Genomic DNA, 15,208 nt, shown 5'->3' with positions numbered 1-15,208 from the left:
AACTAGATAATTTCTAGGTTCCCTACTACTTTCAGTGACCTATACTTTAAAAGAATGATGTTCTTACTTAAAGGTAAGAAAGAGAAGGGGTACTGTAAGCTGTGATGCTTAAGTATGTTCTGAATATCAACTCTGTACAACAACATAGTGTAGACAAGTTACCTGCTTTCATTGGGTAGTAGCAAACTGTTGAATGATGCTTTCACAGAATGCTCAACACCACCAATACATCAAAAAACCATACTTTATTTTATGTATAGCAATACAATTTACATATTAAATAACACTATCATAGAATGATTTGATATAGTTTTAAACAGAACAAAAAAGGTAATTCTTCAAGTTACAAAAAAACCCCAAAAACAAAATGGAAAAAAAAAACCTCAAAACAAAACACCACTTTTTCCAAAATGGGTCCAATGCGACAGACGTATTCAATGACTGATTAGGCCTAATTCCTATTGCCCACTCTGACAATGGAATGAAAAAGAAAATCCAACTTTCACAATCACTGCCCCAAAGAAAGAACATGGCGTTGGATTCTTTTGGAATGTGATGATGGTCCGTGCTACTTTCAGTACACAGAAAGGCTGTATTCACATATCCACCACAAAAAAACTATGAAGGAGTTGAAACTAGAAAAAAATCAGCTTTATATGAAAATATAAAATTCTATGATTATATACCATAGATACAAAGTTCCCAGAAGATGCTTATCCAAGCAACAAAATATTTACAGTTTTAATGATTTCTGCTATCTCAAAATGAAGTCAAAGAAACGTGAGTCAACATGAAGGCTGAGTTCTTTAGAAACAATGGCTGCTCGCTAGTTTCAAATGTCTTAACAAAAAGAGTCACTTCCCCAAATGTTGGGAGAGTTGTGACAGCTTATAAAATTGATGGTCTCCTCTTCTGGAGACATGTTTATTCTTAAAACTCAAGATATTTTTCTTGAAATTAATTAATCCTCTGTAGAAAATGTTTCCCTTTGCAAATATTTAACAAAAATACTAAAAACAGTTTTTTTTTTAACAGCTAAGACAAAGTCGAGGGCCAAATATCTTTATTACAATTCCATCTCAGTTTTTGCATGTCTTCTCCCTAGAGATCAGCAAAGCCAATGTCTCACGTTGAATGACAACTTAGGGCAAATTCAAAAGTTTAGCAAGAAATCTAGTTACAGCTGTTAAAGAAAAAAAAAAAGCAGGCATTTTCCCTTCATATACAAATTCACTGGCACCAAGGGAATAGAAACTTCAGAACACAGGAGTTGAAAATGTATCTTAAAGCACGACTGCTAAATCTTTAAGACAAACTATGTTTCAATTTTCCTTCCTTAAATTATGGTGGGTTTTTGTTGTTTTATTTTATTTTATTTTTTGCTGAGAATTAGTAATATGTATCTTTGGTAAAACTGGTATCTCTATTTTAACTTTTAAATATATCAGTTAAAAAAAAGTAAAGAAATTCTAAGCTGGGCAGTTGTGCTGTGTCATTTTAAAATAGTTCAGGTTATTTTTCAGGTTCTGAAACATTAGCCTGGGCTAACATCTTATGTAATCAGGACCATTAAAAAAATAACCTCTGATCCAGCTGCTTGGAATGGACTCCAAAGGACTTATATATCAGGAAAATCAACTCAACTAACATCATTCTTTCCAAAAACCCCATTGGTAGGCTAGCCTTTTTAAATGTAAAAGGAGAAATGTGACTTTGAAGTGAAAAATATTCTTATATGCTGAGAATGCCACTTCTCAGGTGTCCAAAATCCATAGCCACTTGGTTTGATCATTCCAATTCTGTTTTGTGTGTTGGGTGTAAACTGTTTCCTTAGGGCCTAAATTCACCAAAGAGCTTCTCAGACAGATAAGCATGCATGAATTTGCAATAGCTATTTCCTTTCCCCCTGAGTGCAAGTGATAATAACCTTGTTCTGTAGTTAAGCCATGTGCTTATGTCTCAAAGAATGAACATGAATGCATTCTTTGAGACTCTCTGTTACTGGGAAGATAGTATGAACTTATGTAATTAGCAGTTGAAATGGGAAACAGTTGAATGGACACCCCTATTTTCCAGCGGCAAAAGTATATGAACTACTTAGGCAAGACAAAGAGCAGTAATTCAGAGTGGATTGGGATCTTGCAGACTTTGATTCAGTTCTGCTACATTCCTGATTCATTACCAAGAACTTCTGAACTTTCTTAGAATATAGTTTCTAGTCTATGAATTAACCAACTCTTTCTTTTGACACAAGGTAAATGATGACCAAACTCAACAAAACTTAGATGAAAGTTATTTTCCATGAATTGAGCTCTCAGTGAATAACACAGGAATGAATACTTTCTATGTTTTTTTTTTCCTATTGACACCCAACATTCATTTTTACCAATACAATCACTGAAAATGAAAATGAGTCCTAGCTCTAACATCATTTCATAAAGGGATGAGGAGGAGAGGATTGAGAAGAAGGCCCAAAATGAGGCAGTCAATCCCCCATCACCATTTCCCACTGTGACTTTCTCTGCTAAACCAACATTAAAATGAGCAAGAGCCCATGGAAAGCAAACATGCACTAAAACTCAAATAATGAAATACCTCAACACTCAAATCTCTGGATCTTACCATGATTTGAGACCCTCACTTCTTCACAGGACTCTGAAGGACCTCTGATTTACAGCAAAGAGCATAAAATATCCAATGGTCCAACCTCCTCACACTGATAATTGGGATTTCCCAGTGCCAACTTCAATGAGATTAGTGGGAGTTGTAAATGTCTCTGAATGCACCGGTCCTATACAGAACAAGCAAGCACTACCATTAAGGGAAGTGCAGGACAGACCTCCATACTGGTATAATAATCATTGTTGTTGAAGATTCTATGATGGTCAATCAGGAGGCATTCCTCAACAGTGCTTGTGTAAATGACTGAAAAGCTGTCTCACTTGGAAAAGTGCCATCCAGATACTGATACACTGGGGTTTGACCCACCATCCTGTTATCTCGTAAGTAACTCTCCATACCATGGCTGTATGGTTAGCCTTTTGATAAAGTCAGATTAAAGATAGCCATGAGTTTGATTTTCATTTAAGTTTCTCAAGTTCCTAGCCATGTGGACTTAGATAGTCTTGACTGTGGCTTGAGTGTTTTATGAAACGTACAACTTATTCTTACTAGATCCAGTGCTTCTGGGGCCAACTCCCCATTTCCAGAGCAGCTATCTCTATTATAAGAATGCATGCAAATAAAATCAATTGGATCCTCCTAAGTATGATTGGGTTTTCCCACCTAACAGTTTACAGAACTATCTTAACTCTTCATTTTCCCATTAAGGCAAAAATCCTATTGTGTTTCAAAGAATGAGCACAGTCCAAGATTCATCGAACAAAATAAGCTTCTCTTGGCCATGATTGAGAATATCAGTCTCATTACTGAGATGCAAGTATACATTCACACACATGTGTGTGTCTGCACAATGTCTGCTTTCATGCCTAGAAAAGACAGACCGTAATTACAGATTCATTGCTAACCTCAAATGTGAGAGTTCCAATAACCAACTCCAAGTTCCCAACTTTTGCCAACCCAGTGTTTTCATCTTAAAATAAGACCAAGAACCTTTAAATGATAGGGAAAAAGATCAGATCTCATTTGGAAGGGGGTATGTTAATTAAGAGATTTATCATGAAAAGTTTGGCAAGAAAAGAAGGAGAATGCTAACTTGGTAGGTAGTTTTTATTAGATTGCTTCACCATGAATATGGATCAGTACTTTACTTTTGAGCACTCGTTTCAAAATTACACACCTGAAAAATGGCAACAAGTGAGATTAAGGAAATGTTCATTTCATTCAACAACATCCCACTGGGGGTGATGTCATGGTCAAGAAGCATTAATGTAAAAGAATTAAAGGTTTTCAATAATGTGGTTATGTAAAATATTGCTACCTCTATTTTTTTTTTTTTAAAGACAGCCCTGATTTCTACTGTGTTGCTGATTCAGATCATTACAATGAATATAACAAACATTATGATCCACACGGCTGTTGTAAAAACCAGAAAGCAATGTTAGCCTTTATTTGGATATAATTGTGAATTCTGAAGTGAAGTCCATAACCTGCTGCCTATGTCCCATGTGATTTTGCACACTTTGCCAATGGTAAGTGAAGGACATATAAAGCAGCTACCGTGCCTCCAAGTTATCCCAGTGGAAATCTGAGCCACCACAAATGGCATCGCTTAATGCCCAGGAGGCAGTTACATCTTGTTCATATAGCTACCAATCCCCTGCTAAAGTCTGAAAAAAACAAAACTTAACAACACAACGACAACAGTGTTCATCCACTCTACTGAACTACGAAAGGCATACAATATTGACCAAAGTGATTGGAAGAGTAAGGGAAGGGGGCTGGGGACAAGTACAGCGCTGTTCATTAAAAAAGAATGGGACTGCTTCAGCATTCACAAATCAACGACTCAAGGCTCACTGTCATTAACAAAAACCATCACTGCATGGAACTAAAAGTAGCAATATGTCGCCATGGAATGTCAGACCAGGGGTCGCTTTTGTAGTAGGATATTATAGGCAGTAACACTGATCAGATAGTGCAAACGAGATAAAATTGTGTTTCACTGTGTAAAATAAACAGAGGTGCAAATGCTCAGTAGGATACCATTAAGACATAAAATGGCAAAAAATAAATATCAAAACTTTTTATCAGTGTAAAAAAGTAACTGGGTTATTGTATAACCTAGAGTCTGGCAAAAAAGGCCTCAAAAAAGTTCTTTCAGTCTTCCTTCATTCTACAAATCAAGTGCCTCTTCAGGATTCCAATTACACTAGAGACTCCATGCTCTCGGCAGGGTCTGATTCGTCGGCAATCAGCACAGCGCCATTTTTGTCCACTGTCATGGGACCATTTCCATTTTCTTTAGTGCTGACCAGGCTGAGCATTGCTTTGTAGACAAACTGGTACTGTTCCTAGAAAATGAAAGAAGAGAATATAATTTTGATTAATGCTGAGCCAAAAAAAGTGACTGAAGTCATATCATCTCATGTAACAAAAGACTACTAGTCAGTCAATAAATATTAAGTGGTCTACTATGTGCTAGGTTTCAACAATCTCAGCAATATATATTTCTTAAGTAACATTTATTTTCTAGGAAATGTGTTTGTATGTGTGTGGGGAGACTAGAATAGGGACAACCCCTTATTTATGTAGATTGATAACTTTGAAGAATTGTGGATGAAGGGATGTGTTGTCCACTGTCACCCAATAGAAAGCAGGACTTGGGGATGCCTCATTTAAAGCAGTCACTCAATCAGAAAGTATTTATTAAGCACCTACCCAGTGCTAAGGATAGTGCTTAAGGATAAAAAAAGGACAAAAATTAAATACGCCTAATCACTTGAGAAGTTTACATTATATTGGAGCAAGAGTATTCACTGTATTATATTATAGCTCTTGTTCTGGATACTAAAAATAATCTCTAGAATTTATATAGCACTTCAAGATTTATAAAATGCTTTGCAAAAATCTCACTTTATCCTTACAACAACCCTGGGAGGTAGGTGCTATTATTATCATAGCTATTTTACAAATAAGGAAATTGAGAATGAGGGAAAGGAAGTAATTTGCTCAGATTCATACAGTAAATATGTGTCTGAGGCTAGATCTGAATACAGAACTTTAATCACTATATCTCTTAGGTTCAATTCAATTCAATAAACATTTATTAAGTGACTAATATTATTTATTTATTAATCAATCAATTAAGTGCCTGACAGGGCATCTAGGTGACACAATGAACACTGGGCCTGGAATTAGGAAGAGTTCAAATCTGGTCTCAGACGCTTGCTGGACAAATCACTCAATCCTATTTGCCTCAGTTTCCTCATCTGTAAAAATGAGCTAAAGAAGGAAATAGCAAACCATAGGATTCAATTTCTGGTGCTGGAATATAGCTTTGTGTCAGGGTAAAAAATTATTTATGAATAGCTACAAATTTGTATTATTAATGTTAACAATATTATTAACAAATTTAAGTATTCGTTGGAAATGGACAACAAACCAAAACGTTATGCAAATTAAGCTTTCAACCAAAAAAACTTTTGAATATCAAATTGCTGTTGGATCTAAAATTAAATCAATACTTTCCAAGGTTAAAAAACCATGAGTGTATGAATATGTTCTTTGGCTGTGATAAATAATTGTTAATCAATCCACCGACAAGCATATATTGAACATATATTATGTGCAGGTTTAGGTCATACAAAGACAAAAATGAAATGAAGCTTGCTCTCATGGAGGTAACATTTTATTGATAAAGTCAGAATTTGCAAAAATGACTATATCTGTCTAGATTATACCCAAAATAAGTACAAGGTCTTTTGGAAAAAGGATGTGGGAGGTTAATATTGAAGTGATATTGGAACTGAATCTTGAAAACAATGTTGTTCAGTTGTTTTTCAGTTATGTACAACTCTCTATGAATCATTTGGGATTTTCTTGGCAGAAATACTGGAATCATTTGCTATTTCTTTCTCCAATTCATATTAAAAAAGAGGAAACTAAAAAAAAAAAAAAAAAAAAAAAAAGAGGAAACTGAGATAAACTGGGGTAAGGGACTTGCCCAGGCTCACACAGTGCCTGAGGCTGGATTTGAAATCATTAAGATGAATCTTCTTGACTCCAAGCCCAGTGTTCTGTCCACTGTGCTACCTAGCTGTCCCCTAAAGACAATAGGGAATTCTAAGACACAGAATAATTGAGGAGAGAGTTCTTTCTGAGAATGGTACATGGAAAAATTAAACAAAGGCATCTAGAGATAGGAGATGGAGTATTGTGTGTGAGGAACAGTAAGGAGGTCGATTCGGTGATAACATAGAACTCAGGAAGTGAATGAATGTAAGAAAATAGGTTTTGGCTAGGCAACAAAGGGCTTTATAATCCAAACAGAAGAATTCATAATTTATCCTAGAAGAAATAGGGATCCACTGGAATTCCCTGAGTAGGAGAATGATGTGGTCAGACCCATTTTAAAGAAAAATCACTTTGCAGCTACTCTGGGAATGATGTTTCTAGAGTTGCTGAAAAAACTAGGGTTTCCGGATGGTGGAGATAGCTGCCCAGAACATTTGGATTTTGGCAGAATCAAGACTTTTTTTTAAAGCAACAAGCTGAGTTCTGTCCAAAGGCAATGCAATCAGCTGTAAACAGACATGAACTTGCAGGGATAAGCAATCTTATCAAAGCTCAAAAAACAATTGTACACAAAAATGACTCAACCAAAATCAAGTAAGATGAAAGAGGGACTAGAGTCTTAAACGTGCATTATGCTTGGAAGGTGAGTCATAAATAAGGACATTACTTACAATATCTGTGAAGACTCCAGGCCTCATAAGATTGATCATCTTGGCTACCTGGAAAACATCCACAGCATTTTCATTCTCCAACTGTTGGGACAGTGTGGTAAGAGCACATAGCATTCCTGCTGAAACCGCTCCATACCTGGGGAAGAAGATGACATAGCAGCTTTAGACAGGGTAAGCAACCAGAAACAGTGGAAAGCATTGATCATTCCAGCTTATCTCAGGAACTGAGCAGCCTACTCTGAGACCCAGCATGGCGAGCCAGGTCATTTTCAGATCTGATTACCCCCAAGAGTCTGTCACGCTGGAAGCACCATAGCAATGACTGGCCTGAACAAATAATGGGGGACTTTCAGAAGTCAGGATTCTGATTCTGTCTCTGCTCCTTGCTACCTGAGGACATGATTAAGGTCTCATTGTCTCTGAGCCACAGGCTTCTTAGCTGAAAATGGCAATACTAATATCTATTGTCAGTAATGTTATTACAATCATAGGTATTATTAACAATAATCAGTCTGCCTCTGGCTCCCTCTCCCTCTCCTTCTGTCTCTTTCTCTCTTTTCCCCTCTCTTTTCTCTCCTTTCTCTCCCTCTTCTCTCTCTCTCTCTCTCTCTCTCTCTCTCTCTCTCTCTCTCTCTTTTTCTCTCTCTCTCCCCCTTTTCCCCCCGCCTTTTTCACCTCTTTAATACCAGTGACATATAGGCAATCACCATAGGATCATGAAGAGAATGATGACATTTTTGCTTTAGATGTAAGGCAGAATAAAAATAATTGATGGCAGTTTTATACAGGATAGATTGGGGGAAAGACAGAGCAGAAGTTGGAAGACCTGTACAGAGGCTATTTCTAAGAGCTTGGGTAGATGACAATGAGGTCTTATTCTAGGATGGGAGCAGAGCAGAGGAAGGCAGGGGGAGTGGGGACCATTATGAAGGTGGAATTCACTTGACAACCTGAAAGAATTTGATACACAGAATATATCTAACCACTGGGCTTCTGAACTAGTAGGATATTTACTCAACAGGATAAAGGATCTTATCATCACCAATGAAAGCTGGATGGGACCTTGGAAGTTATCTAGGACAACATCATTTACAGATAAGGAAACTATGGCTCCAGTGGGGGAAATGGCTACTTCAATCAGAGGCAGTAAGTGGCAGAATTGGGTTTGGAACCTAGGCCCTCTAATTTCAGTGTCCTTGAAAAAAGTTTTCTTTAATTCAGATTGGTTTTTTTATATGATCTACATTTTTTTCTTTCTTTTTTTTTTCTAACAGCAAATATATGACATTTAATCTTCCATTTCTTTTTTTTATTGAAACTTTTTATTTACAAAGCATATACATGAGTAATTTTTCCAACATTGACCCTTGCAAAAACTTTTGTTTCAAATTTTCCCCTCCTTCCTCTCATCCCCTCCCCTAGTTGGCAGGTAGACCAATACATGTTAAATATGTTAAAATACATGTTAAATGCAATATATGTATACATATTTATATAGTTATCTTGTAGCACAAGAAAAATTAGATCAAGAAGGAAGAAAAAGAAAAATTGAGTAAGAAAACAAAATACAAGCAAATAACAGAGAGAGTGAGAATGTTATGTTGTTTTCCACACTCTGTTCCCACTGTTCTCTCTCTGTGTCCTACATTTATTTTTTAATGCTCCTTCCCCTGTACCATTTAACAGGTTTTTTTTTTTTGTTTGTTTGTTTTGTTTTGTTTTGACTCCAGCACTGGGCACTGACATTGCAAGAGCAGTGATTTGAGAAGTCAGATTTCATTAGGTAGAAATGGATGTCCAGATGTCACGCACAGCTGGGGATGGATAGAATCTAAGATGAGTTTAAGATGCTGTTTCAAGGAGTGCTTTGGGAAGGGGACCCTGAATTCTTGTAGATAGGATGGATGTAAACAGAAAAAAAGTAGATGTAAACAGAAAAAAATAACTTCCAAGTTTTGGTCTATGTGATGTGAGTAGGGAATTCACAAGAATATTCACTGACAACTATTTTTCCTTAAAAATATCAAATTATATAACAGTAATTATGAGTGCTGATTTTGGAGAATGATAGGCTCAATTTCTTCTGTTTGTACTTCAATTTTCCTCATCTCCTCTATTCCAAAGGGTCAGGATTTAATAGCTTCAATTAGTAGATTTTGGGCCCCTAAATGTTCTATAGGCAGATTAATTTGGGATTGATGGGTTAGAATATTGGGTGGACTGTGTGTGTGTCTATGTGTGTGTTTGTGTGTTTGTGTGTGTGCGCTAAGCTAGGAGTAAAATAGCTATGTGATTTAGTCCTTAGGATTATCTACTAAATGATAGATTTACATCTTTTAAAAAAAAGAGGTTTAGACTAGATGACCTCTAAGGTCTATTCTAGCCATCTAAAGCTATGATATTTTTCCTAAGGAAGGAAATATTTAACCAATGGTTAGCCCAGTGGTTGCATATATTCTATACACAACAATCTCCATTCTGTTAATAATGGACTAAAACTTAATATCTTATTGGTGGAGAGATTTCCTATACCAGGAAGATACTGAGTAAATCAAAGCTCTTTTGCATATTCAGAGGGAATTTTTGGGAAAAAAAAATAACTGTGCCTGGGGGAATAAGAGATTTCGAGATGACAAAAAAAAAAAAAAAAAAAAAAAGATTAACTTTTAAGACTCTGCAAGGAAATGAAGGAAATTCTCTTTTAACCAAGATGGGAAATAACATCTAGGAGACTGGAAAGAGTACTGGTCTCAGAGGTAAAAGACCTAATACCAAATCCTGGCTTTGATACAATGACTTTTAAACCAAAGCACTTAACCTTTCTGGGTCTATTCCCTTGTGTATAAAATGAGGGGATTGGCTTAGAAAATCTCTAAGGTATCTTCTAGTTTTCAATCCTGTGATTTTGTGAATGAAAGACTGGAGGTGAGTGGAAGGACTGTTAATGTGAACTTTAAGGAAAACACATACTTGGGATATATTCCTAGCTGGCTAAAGCTCTGAAGCAAGGACAGAACATCAGCAGCCAGCACAACTGAACTGCATTTATTACCTTAAGCTATGTGCTATACTTTCACAGCACTAGTAGAGCCCAGGTATATAAAAGGTACTTGGGATATCTTTGTTGACTGAAAGAAATGAGCCTACCATTATTTTCTATTGAGGAGATGGATGGTTGGTATTTGTCCAGGAAATGAGTAATATTCTTTTTATAAGGAGCTATCCTTAGTGACTTTGCTCAATGTATGATGGAGAGAAATATATTTTTTGGGGGGGATTACTAAATGATTGATTACTATCCTCAATGAATGTTAGTCATTTAATGGGTGACACTCAGAATACCATGAGGAACTTGAGTTGTACTTTTTTTAATTGGCCATAATGAGGTGGATTCAGCTACTGAGAAAGGCAGTCTGATGTCCTGAAAATAATGTTTATTTCAGAGTAAGCCAACTGAAAAAAAAAAGAATATCTCTGAGCTATAAGATTAAGTCTTGGCACTAAGTATGAATGAGTGTGAGCTTTAGTATCTGGGACAGAGTATCCCGTGCATGGAAGTCAAAGCTCATTAAATGGAGTATAACAGAAACTCTGGTTCTAAAAATCAGTCCCTTAAATGTTAAGAATTTAATAAAAGTTACTATTTTATGAAAAATCTTAAAGAGCTTTGACTAGTGTTCCAAAGTAATCATTTCACAGAGGTACAACAGAAGTTCACTGTCTTAACAGCTCCAATATAGCATGATAGTTAGGGAAGAAGAGAAATGGACTGAAGCCAATGGAAGCCTCTGGCTTTCACCTAAAACCATCTCAGAACTAATATTGGTCTACAATAATAAAGCTTCAGAAGATCAGGGAATATTTCACTTTCTTTTCTTTGGATCCCAGGTGCCTGCTGCAATGTTGAGCACATTTTGTTGGCGTCCAGTCACATTTAACTCTTTGTGACTCCATTGGGGTTATCTTGGCAAAGATACTAGACTGGTTTGCCATTTCTTTCTCTAGCTCATTGTACAGATGAGGAAGCTGAGGCAAACAGGGTAAAGTGAATTGCCCAGGGTCACACAGCTTAGTAAGAGTCTAAAGGTAGATTTGAACTCAGGAAGATGAATCTTTCTGATTCTAGGTTTGACATTCTATCCATTGGACCACAAATTCATCAATCTTTTTATTCTTTTAAACATCGCCTTCATTTTTTGAATGTGTCTCTCCTACCTCCTCAACTCTTATAACAAAGCCAACCCTTTTCACTAAAAATAAGGAGAATGGGGGAGAAGAAAAAAAAAGCAAGTTAGCAAAATCATCTAACAGGACATTAGCTATGAAAGTGTGTGTGATATTCTTCACTAAGTCCCCTCTCTACTTCTGAAAAGAAGGGAAGGAAATTGATGAAGCAGATAATGATTATTACTACTAGGTTTGTGAAAAACTTGATGCACCAGAGAGAGAACTGTGGGAACTGAGTGTGGATCATAACATAGTATTTTCACTCTTTTTGTTGTTGTTTTCTTGCATTTTGTTTTGTTTTTCATTTTTTTCCTTTTTGATCTGATTTTTCTTGTGCAGCATGATAATTGTAGAAATCTGTATAGAAAAACTGCATATGTTTAATATATATTGGATTACTTGCCATCTAGGGGAGGAAATGAGGAGAGAGGGAAAAAATTTGGAACGCAAGGTTTTGCAAGGGTGAATGTTGAAACTTATCCATACATATATTTTGAAAGTGAAAAACTTTAATTAAAAAAAAAAAACAGTGCAGAGGGAGGAGCTCTATCGGAGAAAAACATTAGAGTTGTTTGGACTTCAGTGATGATCTTATGGTGTCAAGAGTTTTGGTATGAGAGACAAAAAGTCATTCTATCTGAGCTCTCTTTCACCCTGAAGCTCCCCATACTTACTGCTGCCACTATCCAAGGAAACAGGGCAATGAGCATACATGTGATGATAACCCCATGTCATCAAGAATTGAATTAATAGCTTTTTAATGAATGAAGCTGGGAAGGGTCAGTCAGTCAGTCAATTCTAGAAATAGTTCCATTAGAAGCATTTAAACGAAAGCTGATGCTTTGGAGACAAATTATCTGGACAATTTACCTATTTGGACTTGGCACTCTGCAGTAAGTGAGGTGATACTGTATTTTAGTGGTCCCTCACAGATGAATTTTTTTCCCCTTTCTTAGAGATCTGTCCTTAAATGTCTCACAATAAAAATAACTATTATTTCCTAAGACTGTCATTTAAAAATCCACTGAGTTAGGGCACATTTGAGGTTTCAGTCCTTCAGGAATGAAAAGCTGAAGCTTTTACACTGGGGTCATTTTCAGTTTCAGCTACATTTGTTTGACATCTAGAGGTGTCACCTTTAAGCATCTGGTATAGACTTCCCTACCACCAACAAACTTGCCTGAAAGCCATATGTGGGTGAGTATCTCTAGTTAAGCACTTTCAGAGGTCTAACAGTGCCATGAAACATGAGGGGAGTTTGTTCCATCAGCTTAAAATGCCTCCACTGTAACAGAACTGTGAGCATGAGATTTCAAGGGCAGAAATGATAGAACTTTCCTGGAATCAACATAGCTCATGAAAACCCAGGAGGTATATATGGGGGAAAGTCAAGTCAGAGGAAAAACTTAAGTAAAAGACCCAAAAGGGGGAATCAGTTGGACACCATAAAGTTTTGTAGAAATTGAGTAACACTTCCGGGTTTTTTTTTTTTTTTTTGGATCAAAGTATAATCAGATGCTTTAGGCTCCATGATGGAATTTTTGTCCTGACTTATGTGAAGAAGCTGTCTACAGGGATAAAAATAACTGTGTGGTTTTCCCTATTTCCATTGCTTTTTGTTCAGTGTAGACAGAGTCACAATGAGGTTGCTAAGAGTAGGGGAACTGTTTTTTTTTTTTGTTTTTGTTTTTGTTTTATTGCATTTGTAGCCTATTCTTTAGCACATACTTAGCACATGGCAGGCATTTAATAATTGCTTATTGTCTGGTTGACTGAATTAGCTGACCAAACTTGAACCCAGAGAAGATGTGAAAAATGTGCCTTTTTCCTCTCTTTTCAGAGATGGCTCATGAGAAGTGTGGAATATCCAATGTAGTTGGGTTTACTAAATTGCTTTTCTTTTTTTTTCTTCTTTAATTTTTTTAATCTCTTTGGTAAAGAAAGAAAGGAAGGATATATTTAGAAATAAAAACAAGAGTTATAGATAGAAATAAGGTTAATTTTGTCTAAGTAACAGCCAGTGAGGTGGGATTTCCTGTAATAGAAGGATTTGGAATGCTGATAACTACTCTAACATGGAAGTGTGATAGACAATTAATAACATACTTTAATGACTGGAAAACCCAAGAAAAATCAATACTGTATCATTCAGTAAGGGATTGTTCTATCTTATGTAACTGAAGTAGCTTATATTAATGAGGTTCATATATAACTCCTAGAGCTAGTCAACCATTGGGTTTGGTTCTTTTGAAGTTAGCTGAAATCTGTACTATGGGTGGTGTGTACCACAAGTTATCCCACCTCAAGCAGACAAACATTTAAGACCACAAGGAAGGAGAGACAATCACAGAAGATACATCCCAGAAGGACACAATCTAGCCAGAGATCGAGACCAGCTGAACATCTAAGATGATAAATATAGAGAATTTAAGCCAAAAGAAATGATATTGAGCCAGAACAAGACGGGAGGTTGATTTTGTCCCAGTAAAACCTTGACAAGAGAAAATCATTTAAAAAAAAGTATTTTTGAACAAAATATCTGGGAACATATGTTCCAAAGGATCCACAGAAATGGTACTTCCAAGGAGTTCATGGCACATACTAAAAAACACAGAAATTTCTCTACTTTTCCATGATGCTCCCTCTACTCCAGTCTGATCAAGAACTCATCCCTTCATAATCTTTCAAGTTCTGAGACTTGGTGAGCAATCCATGAGCAAAATACAGAAGAGCTTATATTCATGGTTAAAAATCATTTTTTTCCCATTTTCTGACTTGATTTTTCTACAACTCTATGAGGTAGGTAGCATTTTACAGAAGAGGAAACTGTGGCTTAGGATGGTCAAGGGCCTTTTCCATGATTGTATAACTAGTTAAGCTGAGATTCAAACTGGGGTAAACATTGATGTTTTCTACTCCACCCTGCCTCTCTTAATAACTTATGATAGTAACAAGTTCAGTTGACCAGAGATTTTGAATGGACAAGCATAATGAGTAATTGAAGTCAATAGGAGCGCTGAGATTCAACTGTGCTTTCCAAGTACTCATAAAATCAATGGAATGAAAGCAGAATAAAACAATCATAATTGTGCTTTATTATCTAAATATCAATGAGACACATGGACCACTGGACCCAGGGTCAAAAAATGGTTCTGTGGCCCTGCTTCCACTACGAAGGACAATGAGTTATATTCAAGTACCATGAGGTTTATGTGACTCTGCCCCTTTTTTTCTCATTATGTTCTGAATCTGAGATTGGGGATTTGGCTTGTCCTTGGAAACAAAGGCACCAGGCAACTGTTGGAAAGGTCATGAGCAATCTGTTGCAAGGTTTTTTTGATTTTTTTTTGGTTGTTTGTTTCCCAGTTATTCATACAATAAGAAGAGTACCAACAAGTCAGAAAATCTGAGTTGAAATCCATTTCTGTTTATTATCTGTGTGACCTTGTGCCAGTCACCTGAATCCTTAAATATAAAATAAGGAGATTAGATGAGGTCCTGTGATGTCCAACATAAAAAAGACAAAAAGTAAAAATCTCCTGACATATTGTGATGGTAACATAAGGGCCACATAAGCTATACCAATATTAATTAGGCAACAAGAAAATAGAAAA

General features: G+C 36.3%; 1 protein-coding gene across 2 annotated transcripts in view; it reads right to left on the bottom strand.

The window, feature by feature from the left end:
- Positions 1 to 226: 226 nt before the first annotated feature.
- PTPRG (protein tyrosine phosphatase receptor type G) overlaps positions 227 to 15,208 on the bottom strand; it is a 771,239-nt gene continuing 756,257 nt past the window's right edge. For both annotated transcript variants that reach the window (XM_023498086.2, XM_023498087.2), the window contains 2 exons: positions 7,368 to 7,503; positions 227 to 4,973 (listed from right to left, as the gene is read on the bottom strand). In XM_023498086.2, the coding sequence (XP_023353854.2) occupies positions 4,827 to 4,973; positions 7,368 to 7,503 (283 nt within the window). In that variant the 3' untranslated portion in view covers positions 227 to 4,826. The remainder of the gene's footprint in view (positions 4,974 to 7,367; positions 7,504 to 15,208) is intronic.

This window comes from Sarcophilus harrisii, chromosome 1 (assembly GCF_902635505.1).
Source record: "Sarcophilus harrisii chromosome 1, mSarHar1.11, whole genome shotgun sequence".
Taxonomy (NCBI): domain Eukaryota; kingdom Metazoa; phylum Chordata; class Mammalia; order Dasyuromorphia; family Dasyuridae; genus Sarcophilus; species Sarcophilus harrisii.
The sequence above is the reverse complement of the archived record's forward strand: the minus strand, read 5'-3'. Positions and strand labels throughout refer to the sequence as shown.